The sequence below is a fragment of the Pseudophryne corroboree genome, chromosome 12, assembly GCF_028390025.1.
Source record: "Pseudophryne corroboree isolate aPseCor3 chromosome 12, aPseCor3.hap2, whole genome shotgun sequence".
NCBI lineage: Eukaryota > Metazoa > Chordata > Amphibia > Anura > Myobatrachidae > Pseudophryne > Pseudophryne corroboree.
This window is the reverse complement of record NC_086455.1, coordinates 45,944,432-45,970,522: the sequence shown is the minus strand read 5'-3', so window position 1 is coordinate 45,970,522 and position 26,091 is coordinate 45,944,432. Positions and strand designations below refer to the sequence as shown.

General features: G+C 47.8%; 1 protein-coding gene across 1 annotated transcript in view; it reads left to right on the top strand.

Moving 5' to 3' along the window:
- Nucleotides 1–1,047: 1,047 nt before the first annotated feature.
- Nucleotides 1,048–26,091, top strand: part of KIF26A (kinesin family member 26A) — a 216,399-nt gene continuing 191,355 nt past the window's right edge. Inside the window, exon 1 of the mRNA XM_063947434.1 lies at nucleotides 1,048–1,941. Within this exon, the coding sequence (XP_063803504.1) occupies nucleotides 1,807–1,941 (135 nt within the window). The 5' untranslated portion in view covers nucleotides 1,048–1,806. The remainder of the gene's footprint in view (nucleotides 1,942–26,091) is intronic.

Sequence of the window (26,091 nt, the reverse complement as noted above, 5' to 3'; positions counted from 1 at the left end):
TCGGAACTGCGCATGTGCCGGCACCGCAGTGTGCCGGCGCATGGCAGCCGTCTTGCCTAGCGATCGCCTCTGAGGCAGAGGCGGTTGCTGGGTGGGAGGGGGCTGGACGGCGGCATTATGCCGCCGTTTAGGGTGGCGCGGCGCGGCCAACGCAGGCGTGGCCGGACCATTGGGGAGGGGGGGGGGGGGCGGGCTGCGGCAGCTGCGTGACGTCACACGCAGCCGCTGCAGGCCGGGGAGCGACGAGTAGCTCCCGGCCAGCACGCTAAAGCTGTGCTGGTCGGGAGCTATTCTTGAAGTGCAAAGTCATCGCTGCTGTGCGATGCCTTTGCACTTCTGTGGGGAGGGGCTGGCACTGACATATGGGGCGGACTAGCCCTGTGCTGGGCGTCCCCCCGAATGTCAGTGTGAATGATCGTAGCTGTGCTAAATTTAGCACAGCTACGATCAACTCGGAATGACCCCCAGAATACGCATCACAGAGATACAAGTTACCTTCCCTTGGGTGATTACCTTGCAGTTATATGAAACAGGGTGCACAAAAGACCCACATGGGGACTCAGAATGTGTTTTTGAGGGGTTCTCTCAGTCACATTGGCAATACTGTGGGTTTTTTTTTAAACTGCTGATTGTGGCATGTGAAACAATGGAACACTAACACCTGGGAACCCAGAACAATGACACACTGACAAATGGGGACTCGGCTGAAGAAAGGTTTAGCACCCACTGATACAGAGAGAAGAAAACCAGTAAAGGGAGTGCATGTGACAGATTGGAGATAATAGGTGTTGTGCTGACTATGCTGCACGTTCTCTGCCTCCTAGGAAGAGTGTGGTACTCATTTGCAAAGAGCAGATTTAGGAGATAGGGCTGGCTTGCCTGCCAATAAGGGGCTCTCTGTCATAGAGGTGGGAGACCAGCCAATAAGTGGCTGCTGGGGGCTCTGCTGGTGTGACAGTGACGTCACGCCCACAAGCCTGCCCCACTGGGATTGGCTCTTCAACTGAGAGCTGACAGCACAGCAATTACCAGTCGTGTAGTGAGCTGTCCTCAGCCTGGGAGTCCCCCCACATCAGGGTCTGGGTGTGAAGTGAACACATAGGCACACTGTACTGAGAGAGCACATTAATGCAGGCGGCTGCTGCTCCTCACAGCACAGCCACAAGCTCCATAGAGTAACCATACATAGTATTTCCAATGCATTATTATTACTCCAAGTACTAGCAGTCTCATACAAAGCAACCAACGTCACCTTGCAGATGAATGAATGCTGTCTATGGCTGTCTGCTAACTTCTTGCATTGGACTGCAAGCATTTAAAGTGCTCCTGTCCTGTTACTCAGGTGTATCGATGCATGCCTGCCTTAGGCTGGTTCCATGCCCCTCTGGCAGTGGAGGGCACCCCCAGCGCATGGCATGCACCCTCCTCTATGCAAGGCAATGAGCAGAGCAGAGGTAGAGTCGGTGCACCGTGTGATGAGTTGATGATCTGGATGATGGGAAGATCACATGGATGTATTGCATTTACAAGTTCTTGTCGCTGCTGATGGATCTGGGTGGACTTCTGCGTCCGGTTGGGCATCCTTAGTGGCACAGGCAGACTGCTGCCGTGATGGGACACTGAGGGGAGTGGTGCACAGGCACTGAGCTCACTACCAAGGTGCGCTCAACTCACTGAGGTCTTGAATGCTTTTTCTCCGCATCGCTCCTGGACAGAAGAACACGCATCCTGCAGCACAGCCCGCCAGGATGGAGGGATAGCCACGTTTCTTACATCGCTCAGGGAGCCGGGGAGCTGACACCAACTATGGCTTGTGACAATACATCTGATTCCAGCGCTCCGGAGAGGAAGAATCCCAGCCTGCTGGAGCTGGGGGCTCTGTGCTTGGACTCTGAAATCATTTTTGGATTTACCAGTCACCTCTTGAGAAGGAGAGGCAAGGTGAGTAGCTTGAGTGACTCCATCAGCCTCCCCTATGTCCCTGGTCCTGAGTTGGGAGATGGGTGGGGATGCCAGGGCATGGCAAATTGTTGCAAGTGTTTCAGCACCAAGGACAGCGCACGCTGGAGAACTCCCAGCTCCTTATAACATTACCAGTATAATAATCTGCAGCATCAGGATTACCAGTACTGTATATAATACTATGCAGCATCAGGATTTCCAGTACTCTATATCAGTACTGTATATTACCAGTATAGCACTCTACAGCATCAGGATTACCAGTACTGTATATAATACTATGCAGCATCAGGATTACCAGTACTGTATATTACCAGTATAATACTATGCAGCATCAGAATTACCAGTACTGTAGATTACCAGTATAATACTATGCCCAGTACTGTATATTACCAATATAATACTATGCAGCACCAGGATTACCAGTACTGTATATTACCAGTATAATACTATGCCCAGTACTGTATATTACCAATATAATACTATGCAGCACCAGAATTACCAGTACCAGTATAATACTGTGCAGCATCAGGATTACCAGTTCTGTATATTACCAGTATAATACTATGCCCAGTACTGTATATTACCAATATAATACTATGCAGCATCAGGATTACCAGTACTGTATATTACCAGTATAATACTATGCAGCATCAGAATTACCAGTACTGTATATAATACTATGCAGCATCAGGATTACCAGTACTGTATATTACCAGTATAATACTGTGCAGCATCAGAATTACCAGTACTGTAGATTACCAGTATAATACTATGCCCAGTACTGTATATTACCAATATAATACTATGCAGCATCAGGATTACCAGTACTGTATATTACCAGTATAATACTATGCCCAGTACTGTATATTACCAATATAATACTATGCAGCACCAGAATTACCAGTACCAGTATAATACTGTGCAGCATCAGGATTACCAGTTCTGTATATTACCAGTATAATACTATGCCCAGTACTGTATATTACCAATATAATACTATGCAGCATCAGGATTACCAGTACTGTATATTACCAGTATAATATGCAGCATCAGAATTACCAGTACTGTAGATTACCAGTATAATACTATGCAGTTTGCAGCACCAGAAATACCAGTACTGTATAATACTATGCAGCATCAGAATTACCAGTACTGTATATTACCAGTATAATACTATGCAGCACCAGAATTACCAGTACCAGTATAATACTATGCAGCACCAGAATTACCAGTACTGTATATTACCAGTATAATACTATGCAGCACCAGAATTACCAGTACTGTATATTACCAGTATAATACTATGCAGCACCAGGATTACCAGTACTGTATATTACCAGTATAATACTATGCAGCACCAGGATTACCAGTACTGTATATTACCAGTATAATACTATGCAGCACCAGAATTACCAGTACTGTATATTACCAGTATAATACTATGCAGCATCAGAATTACCAGTGTGTCACCAGAATAATACTATGCAGTTTTAACATTAAAAACAATAGATTGACAAGGGGGCTAGTCTCTATGCTGATTATGTGTAAGCAGGTTTACATTGTGCTGTTAAATGGAATCATTTGGGCGATTAGATTTATTTGGTACATTTATGTAGGGTTGGCAATGTTTTTGCAATGACATTAAGAAGAAAAGAGCTATCTTATTCACTATGTAACATGCGATCACTGTGTGAGGTATGTTAATAAAAAAAAGTTGGGCTAGATGTGGCTCTTTGGCTGGCAGGGAGTGCTGGGCCTTGTAGTTCCACAGCAGCTGGTGACCCGCAATTAGTCACCGTCTGTTTAACAGGAGACTTTGACTCATTATACATCTTTTTAGATAAGTTCTAAGCAGGGTAATGGAAGCAACTGATGTCAGACACTGTAACAAGTGAACTCAGAACACATTGCTCAATGATATAAAATATTCAGCAACTTAGCGCAGCCTAGGAATCAGAGCGGAGAGATCAGGCGTTGTGTGGCTGCCACCCTGCAGACCAGCTTATCCCTGCCAAGAGTTAATAAGGCAGAGTTTGCAACTCTGACAGCCTATACCTTCAGGGAGGTGGCCGGGCTTATCCCCCGCCATCAATCAACAGCAATCATTCTCTCAACTTTTTCCCACTGCCATTTTCTCCTGTGTATCCAGAAGGGAAATACAGAACAGCTAAAGGTATTCGTTATTATCGCAGACAGAGAGTAATGGACAATCACTGTGTCTATACATTCAGATGTATTCCCTTTACTATATACATGATGAATCCTGGAGGATTTCCTGTCTATAAAAAGGCAGTCCACATGGTGCTTGTAGTTGTATTAAATAATGTCTTCAGTACATGCTTGTGGCAAAATGGTTTTGAGAACAGCGGAAGACTGGTATTTACAAATGCTACAAAAATTGTAATATCCATGTGTAGTGATGTGTCTACAGAATTGTTCATACACCTCCCATCTCGCAGTCTTGCAACAGACTCTTGGGATTACTATATGCGTCTGAATCCCAGTTTGAGGCTGCACTTCTATAGCTGTCCACTTGAGGCACTGTGCAGGCGTCTGCTGCTGGATGCACTCAGAAAGAAGTGAAGCAGAAGACAGAGGCAGTGTTACATGTAGAAGAGATAAAATTTTAATAGCTGTGGCTAACCCCTTCAGTGCTGCAGTCCTAGCCTTCAGGCCATTGCTAGAGCACAACTGGAGTGTCTCATTATCCATTTCCAAATCTTGAAACTGTAGGTACTCACAGATCACGTAGAGAGTGACAGCAGGACTGCCCCGAGGTTGACCATTAAAGACAATGCACAATATTCTGTTTATAGCAGATTATTATTTTTGACATGGTATAGGTAATCACACCCCTCACCCAGGCCAGCTAAATAAAATGAGTCATATTCTCAAGAGCACCCGGAGGATGCTGAGTGCCTGAATAATGCATGCTAATCAAAACTTGAACACAAAAGGACAGGCAATGGGACTTTAAAATAGCACAGGTGTATTATTTATAGTGAAAGTATCAAGGGGACGTAAATGTAATGACTGCAACAGACCGTGTAATGTGTGAAGCCATCACTGTCCCACTGAGATGGATTTAATCTGTAGACAAATCAGCAGAAGCCTCATGGTCTGCAGGCCTTAGAGCTACATCCGCCGTGCAGTCCCCATGCAGTCCCATGCTGAGCTGCTTAATTGTGGAACGACCGGGAGAACAGTACAGTAGCTCTATTAATGAGTTTTATAGTAAAGATGGAAAGCTATGGGGGCATATGAAAATAACTAATATATAAAACACCAGTAACCAGTATAGATAACTACTAGTACAGAGTTAATGTATAGATTAGGCTCAAACAAGGTGGAGAACTGCAAGTTTCAGCAGTCTCTGGTTGACTTTTCCTGCTGGGTCCTGTGGTTCCCAAACAACTACAATTTAGCTTATGTTAGTGAATGTCTACTTTAACCTTTACTCAGTTATTCTTTAAATTTATATATATATAGATAGATAGATAGATAGATATGTGTGTGTGTGTGTGTGTGTGTATATATATATATTTATTTGTTTTTGGTCTGTGTATGTATACAGTATATACACACACACATACATATGTATATATATATACACACACACACACACACACACACACACACAAATACATATATTTCTTTATATTTATAAAGGCGCTGTTAAGTATATATTTTTTTTTTAAAAAACGAATCCCAATCTAGTAAGTGAGTGCAGCAGTTCCATTAGAAAGTGCAGCATGATAAGATGGTTTTCCCTGGGGTTAGACTGGAGACTGTCATCTTCTGTTAGCTACGAACAAAATCAGTGAGCATAAGAACTTTCCAGGAGTGTCATGGGATTTCTGCCTGCATTCCTCCACTTGAGCAGTAGATGGCGCTGCCGTTCCAGATACTGGGAGGGAGCCTGTTCTTAGACACCCATGCATTCACATTTGAAATAAAAAAAAGATTTAAAGAAAGAATGTCTATGTAAGTGGTTAAAAAGTAATCATTTCCTATATAGAATACTCCATGTACAGTAAATAACAATCACACAACCTTCCCTTGAAAAACTTAAACAGTATACTGGAGCAGGATAGGTTAATTTGCATAATATTGTTTTAGTAAATTATACATGCATCTAAACTAGTTGGACGATTATTATACAAGAATTACAAATTATAGTATTAGGCCTGTTTGATGCTACCACAAGCAATGTGATTCAATGTAAGAAAGTCTCAATTGGGATATATATTATTATTATTAACAGTTTGTTATATAGCGCAGCAAATTCCGCCGCGCTTTACAACTGGACACAATTAGATGACAAAACTGGGTAAAAACAAACAGTCATAGCGGTAGGAGGGCCCTGCTCGCAAGCTTACATATTGTCTGCTTTTACATCGTTACATAAATGAAACATTAGTTTAGCATAGTGTAATATACCCGGGGAAACATGTCTACTGTGGTCCAGTCCAGGAATGCTCACTGAACCCCAGGTAATAGTTCTATTGATTAATTTATAGTATTTTGTTTTCAGTAGGATTATGACAGATGTAAGCACGCTGTGGCTCTACAAATGATGCCACAATACCTCAGTTCTGCCTGACAGTAAGGTAACAGCTAGTTCTATGGTCTCTGTGGGCCTATGCCCCAACATGCCATGCTACCAGAGCTGGGAGAGCCACAGGTTACCATGTTGCCTATTACAGACAGTGGTTGGCTGAGATTGCATGGAGCTGTATTTCTGCAGCAGTTACAGCCACAGATTGTCTGCCTGATACTTTATCTGTCCTTCCGGTGTGATGTCAGCCAAGTGGGTGTGCTTTGATTAAGAGCAGACCTATCAGATTGAAGCAGAAGGCGAATCTTGCTGCTAATAATTCTTGTGAGCGCTTTATACAAGTGTCTGGCAATAATATTTAGTACTATTATTATTTATACTAGGTGCTTCATCGCGCCCTACGGGCGCTCTTCACACCGTCGCAAGGGGCTACGCCCATTTAACCCTTGCATGCCCTTATGGGGTTCAATATTTGTATTATATGGAGTATTACCTGCATTCCTTTGTTAGTGGTTAAATATTGCACAATGAAAGGGTGTGCGATGGTGAAGGAGGCGCAGCCCCTTGCGACGGCGTGAACAGCACCTGCAGGGCACGATGTACAGAATGAGCGGGTGCGGGGGGACTGCGGATGGGGGAGGGTGTCTGTAGATGCTGCAGGTGGAGGGGGGCAGATGCGGGGGGGCCCGGATGGGGAAGGGTTGGGACGTGCTGCGGGTGGGGGAGAGACAGAAGAGTGCGGGCTGTAGATGGGGAGGGGTCCGGAGGCACTGCAGGTGGGGGAGGGGCAGGGGTGCCACGGGGGAGGGGCAGGTGCAGGGTTGTTGCGGATGGGTGCAGGGTTCCGGAGGTGCTGTGGGATGGGAAGGGGCGGGGGTGCCGGGGGTGGGGTAGGGGATCCGGAGGCACCGCGGTGGGGGAGAGGCAGGTGCGGCGGACAGGGAAGGGGGTCCGGAGGCGCTGCAGGTGGTGGAGGGGCTGGTGCGGAGGTGCCGTGGGTGGGTGAGGGGGGGACCGCGAATGGAGGAGGGTGTCTGCAGATGCTGTGGGTGGAGGGGGGCAGGTGTGGAGGGAGACATATATGGGGGGTGGATGGTGGAGGGGGTCTGGAGGTGCTGTGGGTGGTGGGGGAGTGGGAGCCGCTGGTGGTGTAGGGGGTCTGGAGGCACAGCTTGTGGGGGAGGAGTGGAGTGTCACATGTGGTGGAGGGGAAGGTGCGGAGGTGTGGTGCATTGGGAAGGGGTCTGGAGACGCTGCGGGTACTGTACCTGCCAAAAAGGTAGTTGGAGGGTATGCAGTAACAGGGCCAGGACAGGGGTGACGGGGCCAGGACAGGGGCAACGGGGCCAGGGTAGGGGCAGCGACCAGGATTTGGTTGACAGGGTCAGGATTTGGTTGACAGGGCCAGGATAGGGGTGACAGGGCCAGGATAGGGGTGACAGGGCCAGGATAAGGGTGACAGGGCCAGGATAAGGGTGACAGGGACATGACAGAACACAGGGCACGGGAGAGATTGGTATTAAGGACAAAACAATGGTGACAGACAGATGTGTCTTACCGGAGTCACTGCTGCTGGCTGCTGCTGTTCCACTCCAACCTGTTTGGATCTGCTGCTGGTGGAGACTTGGCATGGCTGACTCTCTCAGGCTGGAGTCCTGCTTCCTCTGCCCGTCCGCATCCCTCCCCCCCACTCCTCAGTCACACACCGCGGACCTCGCGCAGCTGCCGGGCACTGTGGTAAGGGGAGACTGGGAGTGACTGGTTAGCCCCCAGGAGACGCTGCGGCTGGAGGGAGGAGGGGGTCATAGCATGCACGCGGAGCGGACCTCGCGGCTGCCGGGCACTGTGGTAAGGGGAGACTGGGAGTGACTGGTTAGCCCCCAGGAGACGCTGCAGCTGGAGGGAGGAGGGAGTCGGAGCCTGCAAGCAGCGCGGACTTCTGCAGCGCTGCCCGTCAGCTAAAGTGTGTGAAGGAGCTGGGCGCACCTCACTGCAGGCGGCAGCACTGCAGCTAGCGGTGGGGTTGCCGGGGCTGGAGATAACAGAGGCAGTACGGAACCTGCACAGAGGCAGGTGCCCCACAAAACTGCAGCTAAGAAGCGTGGAGTGTGCCAGAAAGTGACGCTCCTCCGCATCAGAGAGACCCTGCTGAGTATGCTGATGTGGGGGGTCAAGTACACAGTGAGCCGGTGCCCGTCTGTCTGTATGGCATACCCCCTCACACACCCCCATACCTCCCAACTGTCCCGATTTTCGCGGGACAGTCCCTTTTTTTTGGGTCTGTCCCACTGTTCCACCCGCGGGCCGCAGTGTCCCGCGGTGGGGGGGGGGGCAGTTGGGTAGCTCCTGTACTCGCTGTTCTGCTTAGCATGCACACAGCGTCTATTTAGTGAAGACAGAGGGAGAGGGGGAATCAGGGGGTACGGATTAAGGGTGGGCCCAGGGGGTACGTACCCCGGGCCTCACAGTTTTAGGGGGGCCCCCAGCTGGAGTAGCTCTGTCCCAGCTCTGAAGCTCCCCCGTCCTGCCAGCAACAGTAGCAGCATTGTGCTATAGTCAGCACACGCTGCTGCGTGTAGGCAGATCTGTGGTGTTACAGGGAGGCAGCAGCCTCCCTGCTGTCTTCTGCCTGTGCGGGTGTGTAAGGGGGAGCAACCACCCCCTCTGGATTTACCCCTAGCTGAGGGGCCAAAATCCCATAAAAATAAAAAAAAATCCCGGAATTTGCCTAAGGGGGTGTGGCCACGAGGGCGCGATTAGGCCACGCCCCCAAACCCACAGCAGGCACAGCAATGAGATAGGGTTCCTGTCTCAAGTGCCCTGGGCCCCCCGGACTCATATTTCGCCGCTGGGGGCATGCCAGCAGCTCACAGAGCGCTGGGCATGCCCCCTCACTGACGAAAACAGGGGCGTGGCTCGCGATCGCGGGTCCACCCGCGAAGCCACGCCCCCTTTCCCGTTGACCACGCACCTTTTTTGCTGTGCGTGTGTCCCTCCTGCCTGATGAAAGCTGGGAGGTATGCACCCCTGCCTGTGCCATGCCCATACCATCTGCTCCTGCTCCAAGTCTCCTATAGATTTGCCCAGATCTGTGACTCATTTGACTAACTCCGCCCAGTGTTTTGACTCCGCCCAGCGTTAGCAAATGAAGCACAAAGTCACAGATCTGGGCTATTATATAGGAGATAGATCACCATGCAGCGCTTTCTAATAGTGAATCGTTCACATCAGCCGCTGCCCCATTGGAGATTACACTCAGAATTCCTAAACACAGAAACACAAACTAGGGTCCATTTTGTCAGAGGCCAATTGCAATCGCATCGCAGACATCACCACTTAGTGGAAGCCCCCTGCACACGCAGCCAGGCTGCGTATACGTGTGCACCACCGCCATGTGTCCTGTCGCAGGAAATGCAGGCAACGTCATCGGGCTGCCCCGAAAACGGCCATGACTCGTCTGTATTTCTTGCTGACCGCCACCCCAACGCCACGTTGCTACCTCCGAACACCCGCCGTCTGTCACTCACTTTGCGAACGATCACAATGAGAATGTCCGCGCACGCACGCTGAGGCTGCAGATCATGCGCAAACGGCTAAGAGGCAGCCGTTTGCATTTTTAGCAAAAGTACAACTGGTACTGAATTCAGCTTAGTACATATTGCTGTGGGATAGAATAGTTGTGTCTCACGCCCCTCTGTGCTGATGTGTTAAGAAATTCGCCAGATAACAGAAATATTAAATGATTGCAAATAGACCCCGACACTTGTTTTGCTTATGCAATTATATTTAGAATGCAGTAGTTTTATGGTCAAGAACAGGATTGTGACAGCATCCAAGCCAAAATGATGATCTTTGAAATGATCGCGGTATAAAAGCACAACTATGCAATAGTACATTGCTACCAATCATGAATCACAACAAAAGAGCCACCCCATTCCAATGCTAATCTAACCAGTCACACATGTATCAATGTTCTGGCCAATCCAAGCCCACATAGATCTCGAACCAGATACTGTAATGCTCTGTGTTTGGAGTAAGTGGGTATAACATTTTTTAATGTTATTATTTATTAAAAGCAGACACATTGGGGTCAATTTACTAATTTGGGAGTTTTTTTTTTTTTTTAGAACTGGTGATGTTACCCATAGCCAGGGTCAGACTGGCCCACAGGGGAACAGGGGAAACCACCGGTGGGCCCCACTGCCTGTGGACCCTCCTCCTCCTCTAGGGATCAGGTTCCAGACTCTATCCTAGTGCTCTGGAATGATGCATTATACTTATGTTACATTATACTTCATAAGAATATAGTTTATTTTTATATTTACCAAGGGGAACAGAACAGGTACTCTGTAATGGTTAGCCAAACATCTGTGGTGGCTGGCCACACCCCCACTGGAGACTTGCCACACCCTTAAGCATGGGCCCCTACATCAGCATCCCCCCGGCGGGCCCTTTATGCCCCAGTCCGACACTGCCCATAGCAACCAATCAGATTCTATTATTTTTTAGAAGCAGTGATAGACTACAGTGTAGAGATGTTAATTAGGCTTCAGGTTACAGAAGCCAATATTATCAATTCATTCTTTGTATAATAATATATGTCCCTAAAATGGATATAATGGAGTTACTCTGTAACAAGCAGCTAGTTAAATGTTAATTGGTTGCTATGAGCAAAATCACCAGTTCTAAAAAAAACTCCCACCTTAGTAAATTTACCCCATTGATGGATATTCAGTTAGGCGCGATAGTGCTGTGGCCATGAAAAACGGGGGCACCTGCCAGGAGTCTACTGTGGGAAAACCCAGTGAGAGAGGGAGGCCTCTATTGATCCTCCCCTGCTTCCCGTCCTTGGAATAGTTCCTGACCATATTTAATGCTATATCCGGATGATCCGTCGACAGTAATAAGGTCTACAGTCAATAGGTCAACCCCATATGGCCGACATGCATTAGGTCAACATATACAAAAAGTTGACAGGCCCAAATGGTCTACATGACAATGGTCGATATGCGTATGGTCGACACTATTTCCCCCCCACTTTTTTTTCTATTTCTTTACAATTTTTTAATACTTTACCGTCCATGTTGAGTACCACTGGGAATAGTAACCTGTGCTGAGCGTGGTGAGGCACCTTGGCCGAGGCATTGCGAACGAGGCAATCCATGCAAGGGGACCCGGTACACTAATTGGGGTCACATGTGGTTAAACATACAAAATGACACCCAAAAAGGAAAACAAAGCATGCGTCGACCTTTTTTGTGTCGACATTTTCTACATCAACCTTTTCACTATCGACCTACTGACCCTGTCGATCATGTGCATGGCGACCATATGGGGTCGACCTAGTAACTGTCCACCTAACGATCCACACGCATTGACAAAGGAATCCATGCAGTGCCTAAGCAGTGCTGGAAGAGAGCCGGCAGGAATTACTGACATGGAAACGTAGAGATGATGAAAGCTGAGCGGCAATGTCATGTGAGAGAGTGATGGCTCTAGTGACGCTGAGAGGAGCATGTAGGTGTCTCTGGGGCTATTGAAGTGCTGCGTGCAAATCCATGTTATAGACAGATCTTGCATGTGATCACGCCACACATGTTCCGGAGGATCATTACAGGGAGTTCACACTCATATGCAGCTCATTGATATCAGTGTGGCAGTGCGGCACCCACACTGAGTGTCTAGGGCGTGCTGGTGCAACTGTCATCTACTGTATGCTGAACTGATAGAGCTGGTGCAAGTGCAATGGTGACAGCAAGGCATAGGTGACTATGGGGGACATTTACTAAGCAGTGATAAGAGCGGAGAAGTGAGCCAGTGGAGAAGTGCCCCATCAACCAATCAGCAGCTTTGTATCATTTTATAGTATGCAAATTATAGATGTTACTTCAGTGCTGATTGGTTGCCATGGGCACTTCTCCGCTCTTATCACTGCTTAGTAAATGCCCCCCTAAATTTATTATTATTATTATTATTATTATTATTATTGTAAACAAAAGTTATTATTATAACCATTCTCATCAGTCCCTACCCCGGAGGAGCTTACTATCTATGGGGGTTATTCAGGTCACATCGCTAAGCGGCAGCAGTGCGCACCCGCAGGTCCCGTCTTGCGCATGCGCTAGCAGCCAATGCGATCTGATTGACAGACAGAGGGCATTCGCGGAGTAGCGACGGAGCATTGCAGGGGCGGCGCAGGCAAAACAGGGGGTGGGTCGGTGGCATTTTCAGGGCAGCTGCAGGACGACACACGCAGCCACTCCGATCAAGAAAATGGCGGAAGACCGCCTGCATGTGCAGCCTAGCTGTGGCCCCAAATGTTGCAGCTCATTTATGCTGTGGCTAAAGGGGGACGGCGAGTGACCATCGGGTTTACATACCAGTCCAAATCAGGTCCTGTGTTCCCTACCACATGCAGATACACATACACACTAGGGTTTTTATTGGGAGCCAATTAACCTACCAGTATATTTTTGGAGTGTGTGTGAGGAAAACTGAAGTACGTACCTGGGGGAATCCTGTGCAAACATGGGGAGAACATACAAACTCCACACAGTCAGGTTGTAATGGGAATCGGATCCAAGGCCTCAGTGCTGTGAGGCTGTAATGCTAACCATTACACCATCCGTACTGCCAGGTGCATATGATCTAACTTTTGTGCACCACAGCATGGGTTCCTTACTTCCTTTGTGTGCATTGGGCGTGTAAGAGGTAGGGTCAGGTAGAGTGAAGGTGGAGTGGAGTGACGGCATGCAGTCAATTTACCTACAATCAAAATCCCGCTGGTCAAAATACCGACAACCGTTGACCGATGGTCAAAATGCAGACAAGTTCAAAATACCGACATGGTCAAAATACCAACATTTAAAATGCAGACAAGTTCAAAATACCCACATTAAAAACTGAGGACCGGTCAAAAAGTCGACATGAGTGTTTCATGATTTTTCCATCAAAACCGACTTGTTCATACTTTACAATCCCAGTGGACGTGGAGGGGGAATATAATAGTGTGCCGAGCGCCGCAAGGCACCATGCCTAAAGCATGGCGAGCGCAGCAAGCCATGCAAGGGGACGCGGTGCATTTATACGGTGCCCATGTCGACCTATGTCGACATAAGCACAATTTTTAACACAAAAATCAACTCATGTCGACTTTGACCTTTCGACATTTTAGATGTCTGTATTTTGACCATGTAGGTATTTTGACAATCGGTCAATTGTTGTCGGTATTTTGACCGTCGGGATTGTGATTGTAGGTAAATTGTACCGATCCCATGTGGCCGTTAAGGGAAGAGTGCAGGATCAGAAGGTACAATATTAAGAGAAGGGCAATGCCTACTCCACTCTGCCATCTGCATGTTTGGCTGGAGGGAGTGGGAGCTGCAGGAGAAGCAGTGTCAGAGCAGGGGAGCCGGGTCCCTGGAATGACTGACAGGGCATGGGAAGGGAGAGGAGAGAAGAGAATGCGGCAGAGGGGTTGGAAGTGTGTGTCGCGGTGGGGAGGGAAGCATGAATGGATGAAGTGGTTGAGCAGAGCCCACGATTGGATGCGATATAGCAGGCAGTCAATGGAAGAAAAGGGGATTTGTTATTTTTTTATGTGATTTGGTGAGTGTGGTGAGTTCAGTAGTGGTAGCATGAGGGAGGCAGAAGAATAGTCTGGAGAGAAGGACAGGGAAAGTTAGTATGAGAAACAGTAAGATATTGGGGGTCATTCCGAGTTGATCGCTAGATGAAAATGTTCGCTGCGCAGCGATGATGCCAAAAATTGGCACTTCTGCGCATGCGTATGCGGCGCAATGCGCACGCGCAACGTACTTTCACAATGGCCAATGTAGTTTCACACAAGGTCTAGCAAAGCTTTTCAGTCGCACAGGCAGCCGCAGAGTGAGCGGGTTCGGTTTCTCTGAATCCGAACCCGCCAGAACTTCATGTTTTTTTTCACGGGTCCGAGCGACTCGGATCTTCCCGCCTTGCTCGGTTAACCCGAGCGCGCCCGAACGTCATCATGACGCTGTCGGATTCTCGCGAGGCTCGGATTCTATCGCGAGACTCGGATTCTATATAAGGAGCCGCGCGTCGCCGCCATTTTCACACGTGCATTGAGATTGATAGGGAGAGGACGTGGCTGGCGTCCTCTCCGTTTAGAATTAGAATAGATTAGAGAGACACTTGATTTACTAATTTTGGGGAGCATTAGGAGTACTCAGTAGTGTACAGTGCAGAGTTTTGCTGATAGTGACCAGTGACCACCACTTTTATTTATAATCCGTTCTCTGCCTGAAAAAAGCGATACACAGCACACAGTGACTCAGTCACATACCATATCTGTGTGCACTGCTCAGGCTCAGGCCAGTGTGCTGCATCATCTATTATCTATATATAATATTATATATATCTGTCTGACTGCTCAGCTCACACAGCTTATAATTGTGGGGGAGACTGGGGAGCACTACTGCAGTGCCAGTTATAGGTTATAGCAGGAGCCAGGAGTACATAATATTATATTAAAATTAAACAGTGCACACTTTTGCTGCAGGAGTGCCACTGCCAGTGTGACTAGTGACCAGTGACCTGACCACCAGTATATAATATTAGTAGTATACTATCTCTTTATCAACCAGTCTATATTAGCAGCAGACACAGTACAGTGCGGTAGTTCACGGCTGTGGCTACCTCTGTGTCGGCACTCGGCAGCCCGTCCATAATTGTATATACCACCTAACCGTGTTTTTTTTTTCTTTCTTTATACATACATACTAGTTACGAGTATACTATCTCTTTATCAACCAGTCTATATATTAGCAGCAGACACAGTACAGTGCGGTAGTTCACGGCTGTGGCTACCTCTGTGTCGGCACTCGGCAGCCCGTCCATAATTGTATATACCACCTAACCGTGGTTTTTTTTTCTTTCTTTATACATACATACTAGTTACGAGTATACTATCTCTTTATCAACCAGTCTATATATTAGCAGCAGACACAGTACAGTGCGGTAGTTCACGGCTGTGGCTACCTCTGTGTCGGCACTCGGCAGCCCGTCCATAATTGTATATACCACCTAACCGTGTTTTTTTTTTCTTTCTTTATACATACATACTAGTTACGAGTATACTATCTCTTTATCAACCAGTCTATATATTAGCAGCAGACACAGTACAGTGCGGTAGTTCACGGCTGTGGCTACCTCTGTGTCGGCACTCGGCAGCCCGTCCATAATTGTATATACCACCTAACCGTGTTTTTTTTTTCTTTCTTTATACATACATACTAGTTACGAGTATACTATCTCTTTATCAACCAGTCTATATATTAGCAGCAGACACAGTACAGTGCGGTAGTTCACGGCTGTGGCTACCTCTGTGTCGGCACTCGGCAGCCCGTCCATAATTGTATATACCACCTAACCGTGGTTTTTTTTTCTTTCTTTATACATACATACTAGTTACGAGTATACTATCTCTTTATCAACCAGTCTATATATTAGCAGCAGACACAGTACAGTGCGGTAGTTCACGGCTGTGGCTACCTCTGTGTCGGCACTCGGCAGCCCGTCCATAATTGTATATACCACCTAACCGTGTTTTTTTTTTCTTTCTTTATACATACATACTAGTTACGAGTATACTATCTCTTTATCAACCAGTCTATATATTAGCAGCAGACACAGTACAGTGCGGTAGTTCACGGCTGTGGCTACCTCTGTGTCGGCACTCGGCAGCCCGTCCATAATTGTATATACCACCTAACCGTGGTTTTTTTTTCTTTATTTATACATACATACTAGTTACGAGTATACTATCTCTTTATCAACCAGTCTATATATTAGCAGCAGACACAGTACAGTGCGGTAGTTCACGGCTGTGGCTACCTCTGTGTCGGCACTCGGCAGCCCGTCCATAATTGTATATACCACCTAACCGTGGTTTTTTTTTCTTTCTTTATACATACATACTAGTTACGAGTATACTATCTCTTTATCAACCAGTCTATATATTAGCAGCAGACACAGTACAGTGCGGTAGTTCACGGCTGTGGCTACCTCTGTGTCGGCACTCGGCAGCCCGTCCATAATTGTATACTAGTATCCAATCCATCCATCTCCATTGTTTACCTGAGGTGCCTTTTAGTTGTGCCTATTAAAATATGGAGAACAAAAATGCTACTCCTAGATGGGCCCGGTGTTTGTGTCGGCCACTAGGGTCGCTAATCTTACTCACACAGCTACCTCATTGCGCCTCTTTTTTTCTTTGCGTCATGTGCTGTTTGGGGAGGGTTTTTTGGAAGGGACATCCTGCGTGACACTGCAGTGCCACTCCTAGATGGGCCCGGTGTTTGTGTCGGCCACTAGGGTCGCTAATCTTACTCACACAGCTACCTCATTGCGCCTCTTTTTTTCTTTGCGTCATGTGCTGTTTGGGGAGGGTTTTTTGGAAGGGACATCCTGCGTGACACTGCAGTGCCACTCCTAGATGGGCCCGGTGTTTGTGTCGGCCACTAGGGTCGCTTATCTTACTCACACAGCGACCTCGGTGCAAATTTTAGGACTAAAAATAATATTGTGAGGTGTGAGGTATTCAGAATAGACTGAAAATGAGTGTAAATTATGGTTTTTGAGGTTAATAATACTTTGGGATCAAAATGACCCCCAAATTCTATGATTTAAGCTGTTTTTTAGTGTTTTTTGAAAAAAACACCCGAATCCAAAACACACCCGAATCCGACAAAAAAAATTCGGTGAGGTTTTGCCAAAACGCGGTCGAACCCAAAACACGGCCGCGGAACCGAACCCAAAACCAAAACACAAAACCCGAAAAATTTCAGGCGCTCATCTCTAAGAGTGATTGACAGGAAGAGGGTGTTTCTGGGTGGCAACTGACCGTTTTCAGGGAGTGTTTGGAAAAACGCAGGCGTGCCAGGAAAAACGCAGGCGTGGCTGGGCGAACGCAGGGCGTGTTTGTGACGTCAAATCCGGAACTGAATGGTCTGAAGTGATCGCAAGCGCTGAGTAGGTCTAAAGCTACTCTGAAACTACACAAAATTATTTTGTAGCCGTTCTGCGATCCTTTCGTTCTCACTTCTGCTAAGCTAAGATACACTCCCAGTGGGCGGCGGCATAGCGTTTGCACAGCTGCGAAAAACTGTTAGCGAGCTAACAACTCGGAATGACCCCCTATGTGAGTTCATGCAATGTGGTGTCGAATGAGAAATGTCATGTTAGTGCACTGGGGGAACCAGTTTAACTGGGTAGTAAAGATCAATGAAGATGAGGTGGCGGCTCTTCCAGGGTCTGTTATCTCCTCAGACGTTGCAGAGTTTAAGCCGGAGTCCAACCCAACCCAAACTCAGTTGGAACTCCATTCACGGCTCCACACATGGATGTCATAGCAGGGTGGATGGGCAGACAGGCCTTAGCAGGCATGGGGAATGGAGTCATGATATAGGAGGCAGTTGTGCCAGCTGTCACAGAGCAAGGAGGGACTATGCAATTAACATTTCACACAATGTGACAGAGGAGATGTGGAAGATAAAAACCAAATTACCCAACATGTCTTTTGGCTATGACAAATAGAGGTATATTTACTAAAGTGTGGGTTTTTAGGAGTGGAGATGTTGCCCATGGCAACCAATCACATTCTACTTATCATTATCTAGCACCTCCTAGAAGATAATAGCTAGAACCTAATTGGTTGTTATGTTCAAGATCTCCACTTCTAAATACCCACACTTTAGTAAATACACCCCATTGAGTCAGGGAGATGCAATTGAACCAGGAATTAAATAAGCGACCATTACATAGGATGGTATGCGTTGGATGGTACAGTACATCAGGATGGTAAGGAGGCAGGCTGTCTGCCACATATAAGTGGCCATGTGGACATTTACCCCATCAGTCAGTGTTTCTGCCCAGCTGCACTATAGGGCCGTTCGTGGGCTCTAAACCCTTATCACAGTGGTTCCCAAACTCTGTGCCGTGGCACCCTGGGATGCCGCAGGACACTTGTAGGGGTGCCTTGGATTGATGGTGCAGGACCAATTAAAATTATGTTTAATGTAATAGGCAAAACCAGTGCTGGTGGCTGCTAATAATAAATTATGTGGACAAACAGAAGCAAATCTTGTTTCTCACCACACAACTGACCCTAAGGGTGACATAAACACAATTTACTTCATTTAATATTTCTTTCTAAATTTTTCAATAAGAAGCTTTTGGCCTAGGGGTGCCGTGAAAAAATTTCTGATGCTGTAGGGCCCCGTGGTTCCAAAAAGTTTGGGAACCACTGCCTTATCATATTGGGTTATGTGGGGTCCAGAGGCGCTTTAAGAGATTGGCCCCCCTCCTCTTTGGCGGTGCAGAAGACTCTGGCATTGTGCTAGAGTCTACTGCGCAGGTCTCCGGGAACCTGGCGCCTATCGGTGATGCAGAGTCGTATACATCTTAGTGGCTCCTCTACTTGCAGCGGGCGCTGTACCTGGTCGTCTTCCTGCAGGTAATGTTCTCAGAGAGTGTGTGAATGGAACTGCGGGCTACGCTGAAGCACAAATACGCCTGATTGCAGATAGACCTTTTGATCCTAGTATACTGCTGATGCAGGTACGCATGATAATGACGATGGCTATGACACCAAGGGGGTCATTCCAACCCGCTCGCTCGCTGCAGTTTATCGCAGCGCAGAGGTCGGGTCAGAACTGCGCATGCGCTGGCGCCGTAGTGCGCCGGAGCATGCCGGACGGCCAATGGCCGCCGTTCCCTAGCGATCACCTCTACCTGATTGACAGGCCGAGGCGGTCGCTGGGTGAGAGGGGGCGGGCTGGCGGCATTTAGGGGGCGTGGTCCGGGCAACACAGGCGTGCCTGGACCGTTAAGGGGGGGGGGGGGGGGCGGGCCGCGGCGGCTGCGTGACATCACATGCAGCCACTTCGACCCGGGCAGTGATGAGTAGCTCCCTGCCAGCGTGCGTTGGCTGGGAGCTACTCCTACAGTACAAAAGCATCACTGCTGTGCAATGCTTTTGTACTTGTACGATGGGGTAGGGCCTGAAATGCGGGGCGGACTAGCCCTGTGCTGGGCGTCCCCCCGCATGTCAGGGAAGCTGATCGTAGATGTGCTAAATTTAGCACATCTACGATTAGGTCTGAAACACCGGCCCTCATTCCGAGTCGTTCGCTCGGTATTTTTCATCGCATCGCAATGAAAATCCGCTTAGTACGCATGCGCAATATTCGCACTGCGACTGCGCCAAGTAATTTAACAATGAAGATAGTATTTTTACTCACGGCTTTTTCATCGCTCCGGCGATCGTAATGTGATTGACAGGAAATGGGTGTTACTGGGCGGAAACACGGCGTTTTATGGGCGTGTGGATGAAAACGCTACCGTTTCCGGGAAAAACGCAGGAGTGGCTGGAGAAACGGGGGAGTGTCTGAGCGAACGCTGGGTGTGTTTGTGACGTCAAACCAGGAACGAGAAGCACTGAACTGATCGCACAGGCAGAGTAAGGTTGAAGTTACTCAGAAACTGCAAAGTAGTTTGTAATCGCAATATTGCGAATACATCGGTCGCAATTTTAAGAAGCTAAGATACACTCCCAGTAGGCGTAGGCTTAGCGTGTGTAACTCTGCTAAATTCGCCTTGCGACCGATCAACTCGGAATGAGGGCCACCCATAGACCCAGTTCTCTTGCCGGCCTGCATGGGCCAAAAATACCTCCTTGGATATATCTTTGACAATGAGGAATAATAAGCGTAGGAAAACCTGATGATTCTTTCATCACCTTCCTATATCTCATCCATGCTTGGCTAAATCTTGCCTATAAAATAATCCATTCCATGACAATCTCACCAGGAATCCTCTATGTGAGCACACTTTAGAGAGGTCAGACTCCATAACTGACTATTTACTCAAAAGGTTTTGCTGCTGCTCAGTAAATCTTTGAGCTTTTCAAACATGCACACGTTCCCCCTTCCTGTGGATTAGCTGAGTAATCAGCTGCTCCCGCTGTTTGACAGCCAGCCTTGCTTGCAGTACCTGGTCCGTTTCTCAAGAATAACACATGAGTTTGTGAGTTTGAGGGACTGGAGACAGGCAGAGGCCAAATAAAGACAGCACAATCTCTCATGTTTTCTTTGTGTGATATGAAATATCCATGACCAGGACTGCCACTCAGGCTCCAAGTTCTTCATAGTGTTGGGTCTGGCCTCAGCTGTTGTCTACTGCAGTCACTTTAGCTCAAGAATCCCCAGATGCCATATGAAGACATTGGGGTAAATTTACTAAGCTCCCGATTTTGACCGAGATGCCGTTTTTTCATCAAAGTGTCATCTCGGTAATTTACTAAGCAATAATCACGGCAGTGATGAGGGCATTCGTAATATTTTGAAGTCCTAGGAAAAAAATCACGAATGAATACACCATCGGTCAAAACGCGGCTGTTTAAGTATGAATCTCGGTCATTTACTAAGAAGTGCAAAGCAAAAAAAAACCAAACACTGCCGTGAAAAATTACAACTCGTAAAAAAGTGCTAAAAAAAAACAGACCTTTTTTTTTTATTCGTGATTGGATAGGCATGCACGGATCCTTGAGATCCGTGCATGTATATCAGTGGGAAGGGGTGGGAAAGTGCTTATTTTTAAAAAAAAAATTGCGTGGGGTCCCCCCTCCTAAGCATAACCAGCCTCGGGCTCTTTGAGCCGATCCTGGTTGCAGAAATATGGAGAAAAAATTGACAGGGGTTCCCCCATATTTAAGCAACCAGCATCGGGCTCTGCGCCTGGTCCTGGTTCCAAAAATACGGGGGACAAAAAGAGTAGGGGTCCCCCGTATTTTTAAAACCAGCACCGGGCTCCACTAGCTGGACAGATAATGCCACAGCCGGGGGTCACTTTTATATAGTGCCCTGCGGCCGTGGCATCAAAAATCCAACTAGTCACCCCTGGCCGGGGTACCCTGGGGGAGTGGGGACCCCTTCAATCAAGGGGTCCCCCCCCCCAGCCACCCAAGGGCCAGGGGTGAAGCCCGAGGCTGTCCCCCCCCATCCAATGGGCTGCGGATGGGGGGGCTGATAGCCTTTGTTGTAAAAGAAAAGATATTGTTTTTAGTAGCAGTACTACAAGTCCCAGCAAGCCTCCCCTGCATGCTGGTACTTGGAGAACCACAAGTACCAGCATGCGGCGGAAAAACGGGCCCGCTGGTACCTGTAGTACTACTACTAAAAAAATACCCAAAAAAACACAAGACACACACACCGTGAAAGTATAATTTTATTACATACATACACACATACATACATACTTACCTTATGTTCCCACGCAGGTCGGTCCTCTTCTCCAGTAGAATCCAAGGGGTACCTGTTGAAGAAATTATACTCACGAGATCCAGGGGTCCAGGGTCCTCGGGGAATCCAGGTGTAATCCACGTACTTGAAAAAAATAACAAAACGGACACCCGAGCCACGCACTAAAAGGGGACCCATGTTTGCACATGGATCCCCTTTTCCCGACTGCAAGAAACCCACTCTGACTGATGTCTAAGTGGGTTTCTTCAGCCAATCAGGGAGTGCCACATTGTAGCACTCTCCTGATCGGCTGTGTGCTCCTGTCCTAACTGACAGGCGGCACACGGCAGTGTTACAATGTAGCGCCTATGCGCTACATTGTAACCAATGCTGGGAACTTTCTGCTCAGCGGTGACGTCACTTTAGGTCAACCGCAGGGCAGAAAGTTCCCAGCATTGGTTACAATGTAGCGCATAGGCGCTACATTGTAACACTGCCGTGTGCTGCCTGTCAGTTAGGACAGGAGCACACAGCCGATCAGGAGAGTGCTACAACGTGGCACTCCCTGATTGGCTGAAGAAACCCACTTAGACATCAGTCAGAGTGGGTTTCTGGCAGTCGGGAAAAGGGGATCCATGTGCAAACATGGGTCCCCTTTTAGTGCGTGGCTCGGGTGTCCGTTTTGTTATTTTTTTCAAGTACGTGGATTACACCTGGATTCCCCGAGGACCCTGGACCCCTGGATCTCGTGAGTATAATTTCTTCAACAGGTACCCCTTGGATTCTACTGGAGAAGAGGACCGACCTGCGTGGGAACATAAGGTAAGTATGTATGTATGTGTGTATGTATGTAATAAAATTATACTTTCACGCTGTGTGTGTCTTGTGTTTTTTTGGGTATTTTTTTAGTAGTAGTACTACAGGTACCAGCGGGCCCGTTTTTCCGTCGCATGCTGGTACTTGTGGTTCTCCAAGTACCAGCATGCGGGGGAGGCTTGCTGGGCCTTGTAGTACTGCTACTAAAAACAATATCTTTTCATTATCACAAAAGGCTATCAGCCTCCCCATCCGCAGCCCATTGGATGGGGGGGACAGCCTCGGGCTTCACCCCTGGCCCTTGGGTGGCTGGGGGGGGACACCCCTTGATTGAAGGGGTCCCCACTCCCCCAGGGTACCCCGGCCAGGGGTGACTAGTTGGATTTTTGATGCCACGGCCGCAGGGCACTATATAAAAGTGACCCCCGGCTGTGGCATTATCTGTCCAGCTAGTGGAGCCCGGTGCTGGTTTTAAAAATACGGGGGACCCCTACTCTTTTTGTCCCCCGTATTTTTGGAACCAGGACCAGGCGCAGAGCCCGATGCTGGTTGCTTAAATATGGGGGAACCCCTGTCATTTTCCCCCCCATATTTCTGCAACCAGGATCGGCTCAAAGAGCCCGAGGCTGGTTATGCTTAGGAGGGGGGACCCCACGCAATTTTTTTTTTGGATTTTACAGTGTTTAATTTAAAAAAAAAAAAAAAAAATGAACCCCAGCACGGATCACACAGATCCGGCCGAGATTCATTGTAAAAAAGTCGGCAGTGTTTTGCTAATCACTGCCGTAAAAAAAAAAAAACACGAATGACATCGACATCGGAACAAAAGAAAAACCCGAATACGACAGCTTAGTAAATCCATTGTAACAAATTCAAAAAGTTGCAGTTTTACACTTTCGATGTCATTCGTGATTGAACTTTGACCTGAAACGGGAAAACACGAATCTTAGTAAATTTACCCCATTCAGTCCACCAGGAAATGTTGTAGCTGCTGTAAAGTCTTCCTATAGATACAGTAACACTGAAATACAAGAGCACAGGAATAATACATGTTCAGGAGTCATCTCACATTCCCCATAATTACAGCCCAGATTCAGTGATGGAGAGGACGGCAATGTTGAAAACCAATTAAGCACAAGATATTTTGTCATATTCTGTTTCTAACATTTTTTAAACATAGGTGTTGAAAAAATATAATTTCAAACATATACCCCTTTCACATCGCACAAATAACCCGGTATCGACACGGCATATTGCCGTGTCGAAACGGGTCAGTGTGCGATGTGAAAGCTCCTTTGCTGAATTAGCAGGTCGCCTCACCCTGTTATTCAACCAGGTAAAAAAAGAAGGGTTATTAGGTTGAATACTGGGTCAGGTGCAGTGTGAATGGGAGCCGTTCCGATGCGACACGGCTCCCATTCACAGCATAGGGAGAGGCGGCGCAGGAGATGAGCTTATCTCCGAGCGCCGCCTCCACCCCCGCCCTTGCTGCTGCTGCGCCCCCCGCTGCTATGGCAACCGACCCGGTATATTGCCGGGTCGAAAAGCCAGCAAAGGAGCGCAAATGCCGGATCCCACCCGGTAAGGACACGTTTCTCTTACCGGGTGGGATCCGGCATTTGCGATCTAAAAGCAGCAATATATGTTACACATCCAGCTAGCACACAGGACTAGGAGCCTAATTCAGACCTGGACGCTGCAGTGGCAGCGGTCGCAGTCTGAATTACTGTGTGGAATGTGCATGCGCAGCGGCCGCACTGCGCGTGCACACCCCAGGAGCCCAGTGAGATGCTATCAGCATCTCATTGGCTACGATTGCCTTTGGCTGATTGACAGGCAGAGGCGGTCGTGGGGCAGGATGGGGCGTGCCAACATGCGTTAGGACACCGTTGGCGGGCGTGGTCCAGACAACGGACGCGTGTCTGGACCATTGGGTGGGCAGGCCACAGCGGCTGTGTGATGTCATACGCAGCCGCTGCGACCCGGGACACGGGCAGTAGCTGACAAGTAGCTCCCTGCCAGCGCAGCTCCTGCCTGCTGGCAGGGACCTACTTGTCAGGTACAAAAACATTGCTGCTTTGCGATGCTTTTGTACCTGTACAGGAAAGATAGGGCCTGACATGTGGGGCGGACTAGCCCTGTGCTGGGGCATGTCAAAGATTTTGATTGTAGATGTGCGTTTTTTTCCGCACATCTATTATCAGGACTGTATTAGGCCCTACAGTACATTCGTTATCATATGTTTTCTAATGTAGTTATGTTTGAACACTTTCTAACAATGGTAAATCCATACAGTAATACAGTATGTCTTTTTTTGCCCTAGAATCTTCTGAAACAGAAATAAATATATCCTGTGTTCCAGACATCACATGTTGCAATAGCAGCACCAAAATTGGGCAGTTTACCAGATTTTGCATCCTGTTTGGCCCTAATACAAGTCAGATGCCTTATTTAAATCCAATTTAAATTGATTTAATCACTATCACTGTCTGTGTGTTTTTTTGTGTGTGGTCATTTATGATCAACTCTGGCTCCCCAGCTATTCCAGATGTGATCCAACCACTTGGCACACATCTGTGCCCAACACTGCTTATTGATCATGGGATCTCTCAGTAATGAAGGGAAAGTGATTGATCATGATGAAAGCAAGCCTGATCGGGCGTCATATAAATCAGGGTGGGTTCCTGAGAGAAGGAAACATTACCGTTTTTCCACTCTGTGAAAGTGCCCAAATTGAGGACACATGTATAGGATCCTAATTGGACTGATCCAGGTGGATTACTATTTCACATGGACTCAATAAAAAGCCAGATTTTCCCAAAATCTGGTCAACTATGGACAGTTTGTCATGATGTTGTATTTGCGTTACATGTGCAGTTATCAGGATGGGAAATGTAGTTGTTTTAACTTTATGGCCATTTTACATTCGGAGAAAAAAAGCGACTTCCTGCAGTTTAGGAACACCTGGTCCTCAAAGATTTCACCCTTCAGTTCAGTATCATTATCAACCAATGACTCCACGTAAATTAGGTATCAAGCTTGCTGCGAATTGCGGCTGCAGGCACCAATGCACCAAACAATTCAGTATTACTCCTGTGCTGAGACAGCTACTCAAGAAAGCATGCGGAAAATAAGGGGGTAATTCAGACTGGATCGCTGCGGCGACAGCGATCGCAGTCTGAAGCCCTTTGTGGAGTGCACACGCTCAGCGGCCGCACTGCACATGCGCACCCCGGGAGGCCCCAGTGAGATGCTAACTGCATCTCAGGGCTGTGACCGATAGAGGCGGTTGCGGGGCGGGAGGGAGCGTGCCAACGGCAATAGAATGGTGGGGCGGGCGACAGTCGGAACAACGCAGGCATGTCCAAACCATTGCGGGGGTGGGTTGCAGCGGCTGTGTGACATCACATGCAGCAGCTGTGACACTGGATGCATCGGGTAGCCGCCTGCCAGGCAGGGAGCTACTTGCAGGGTGCG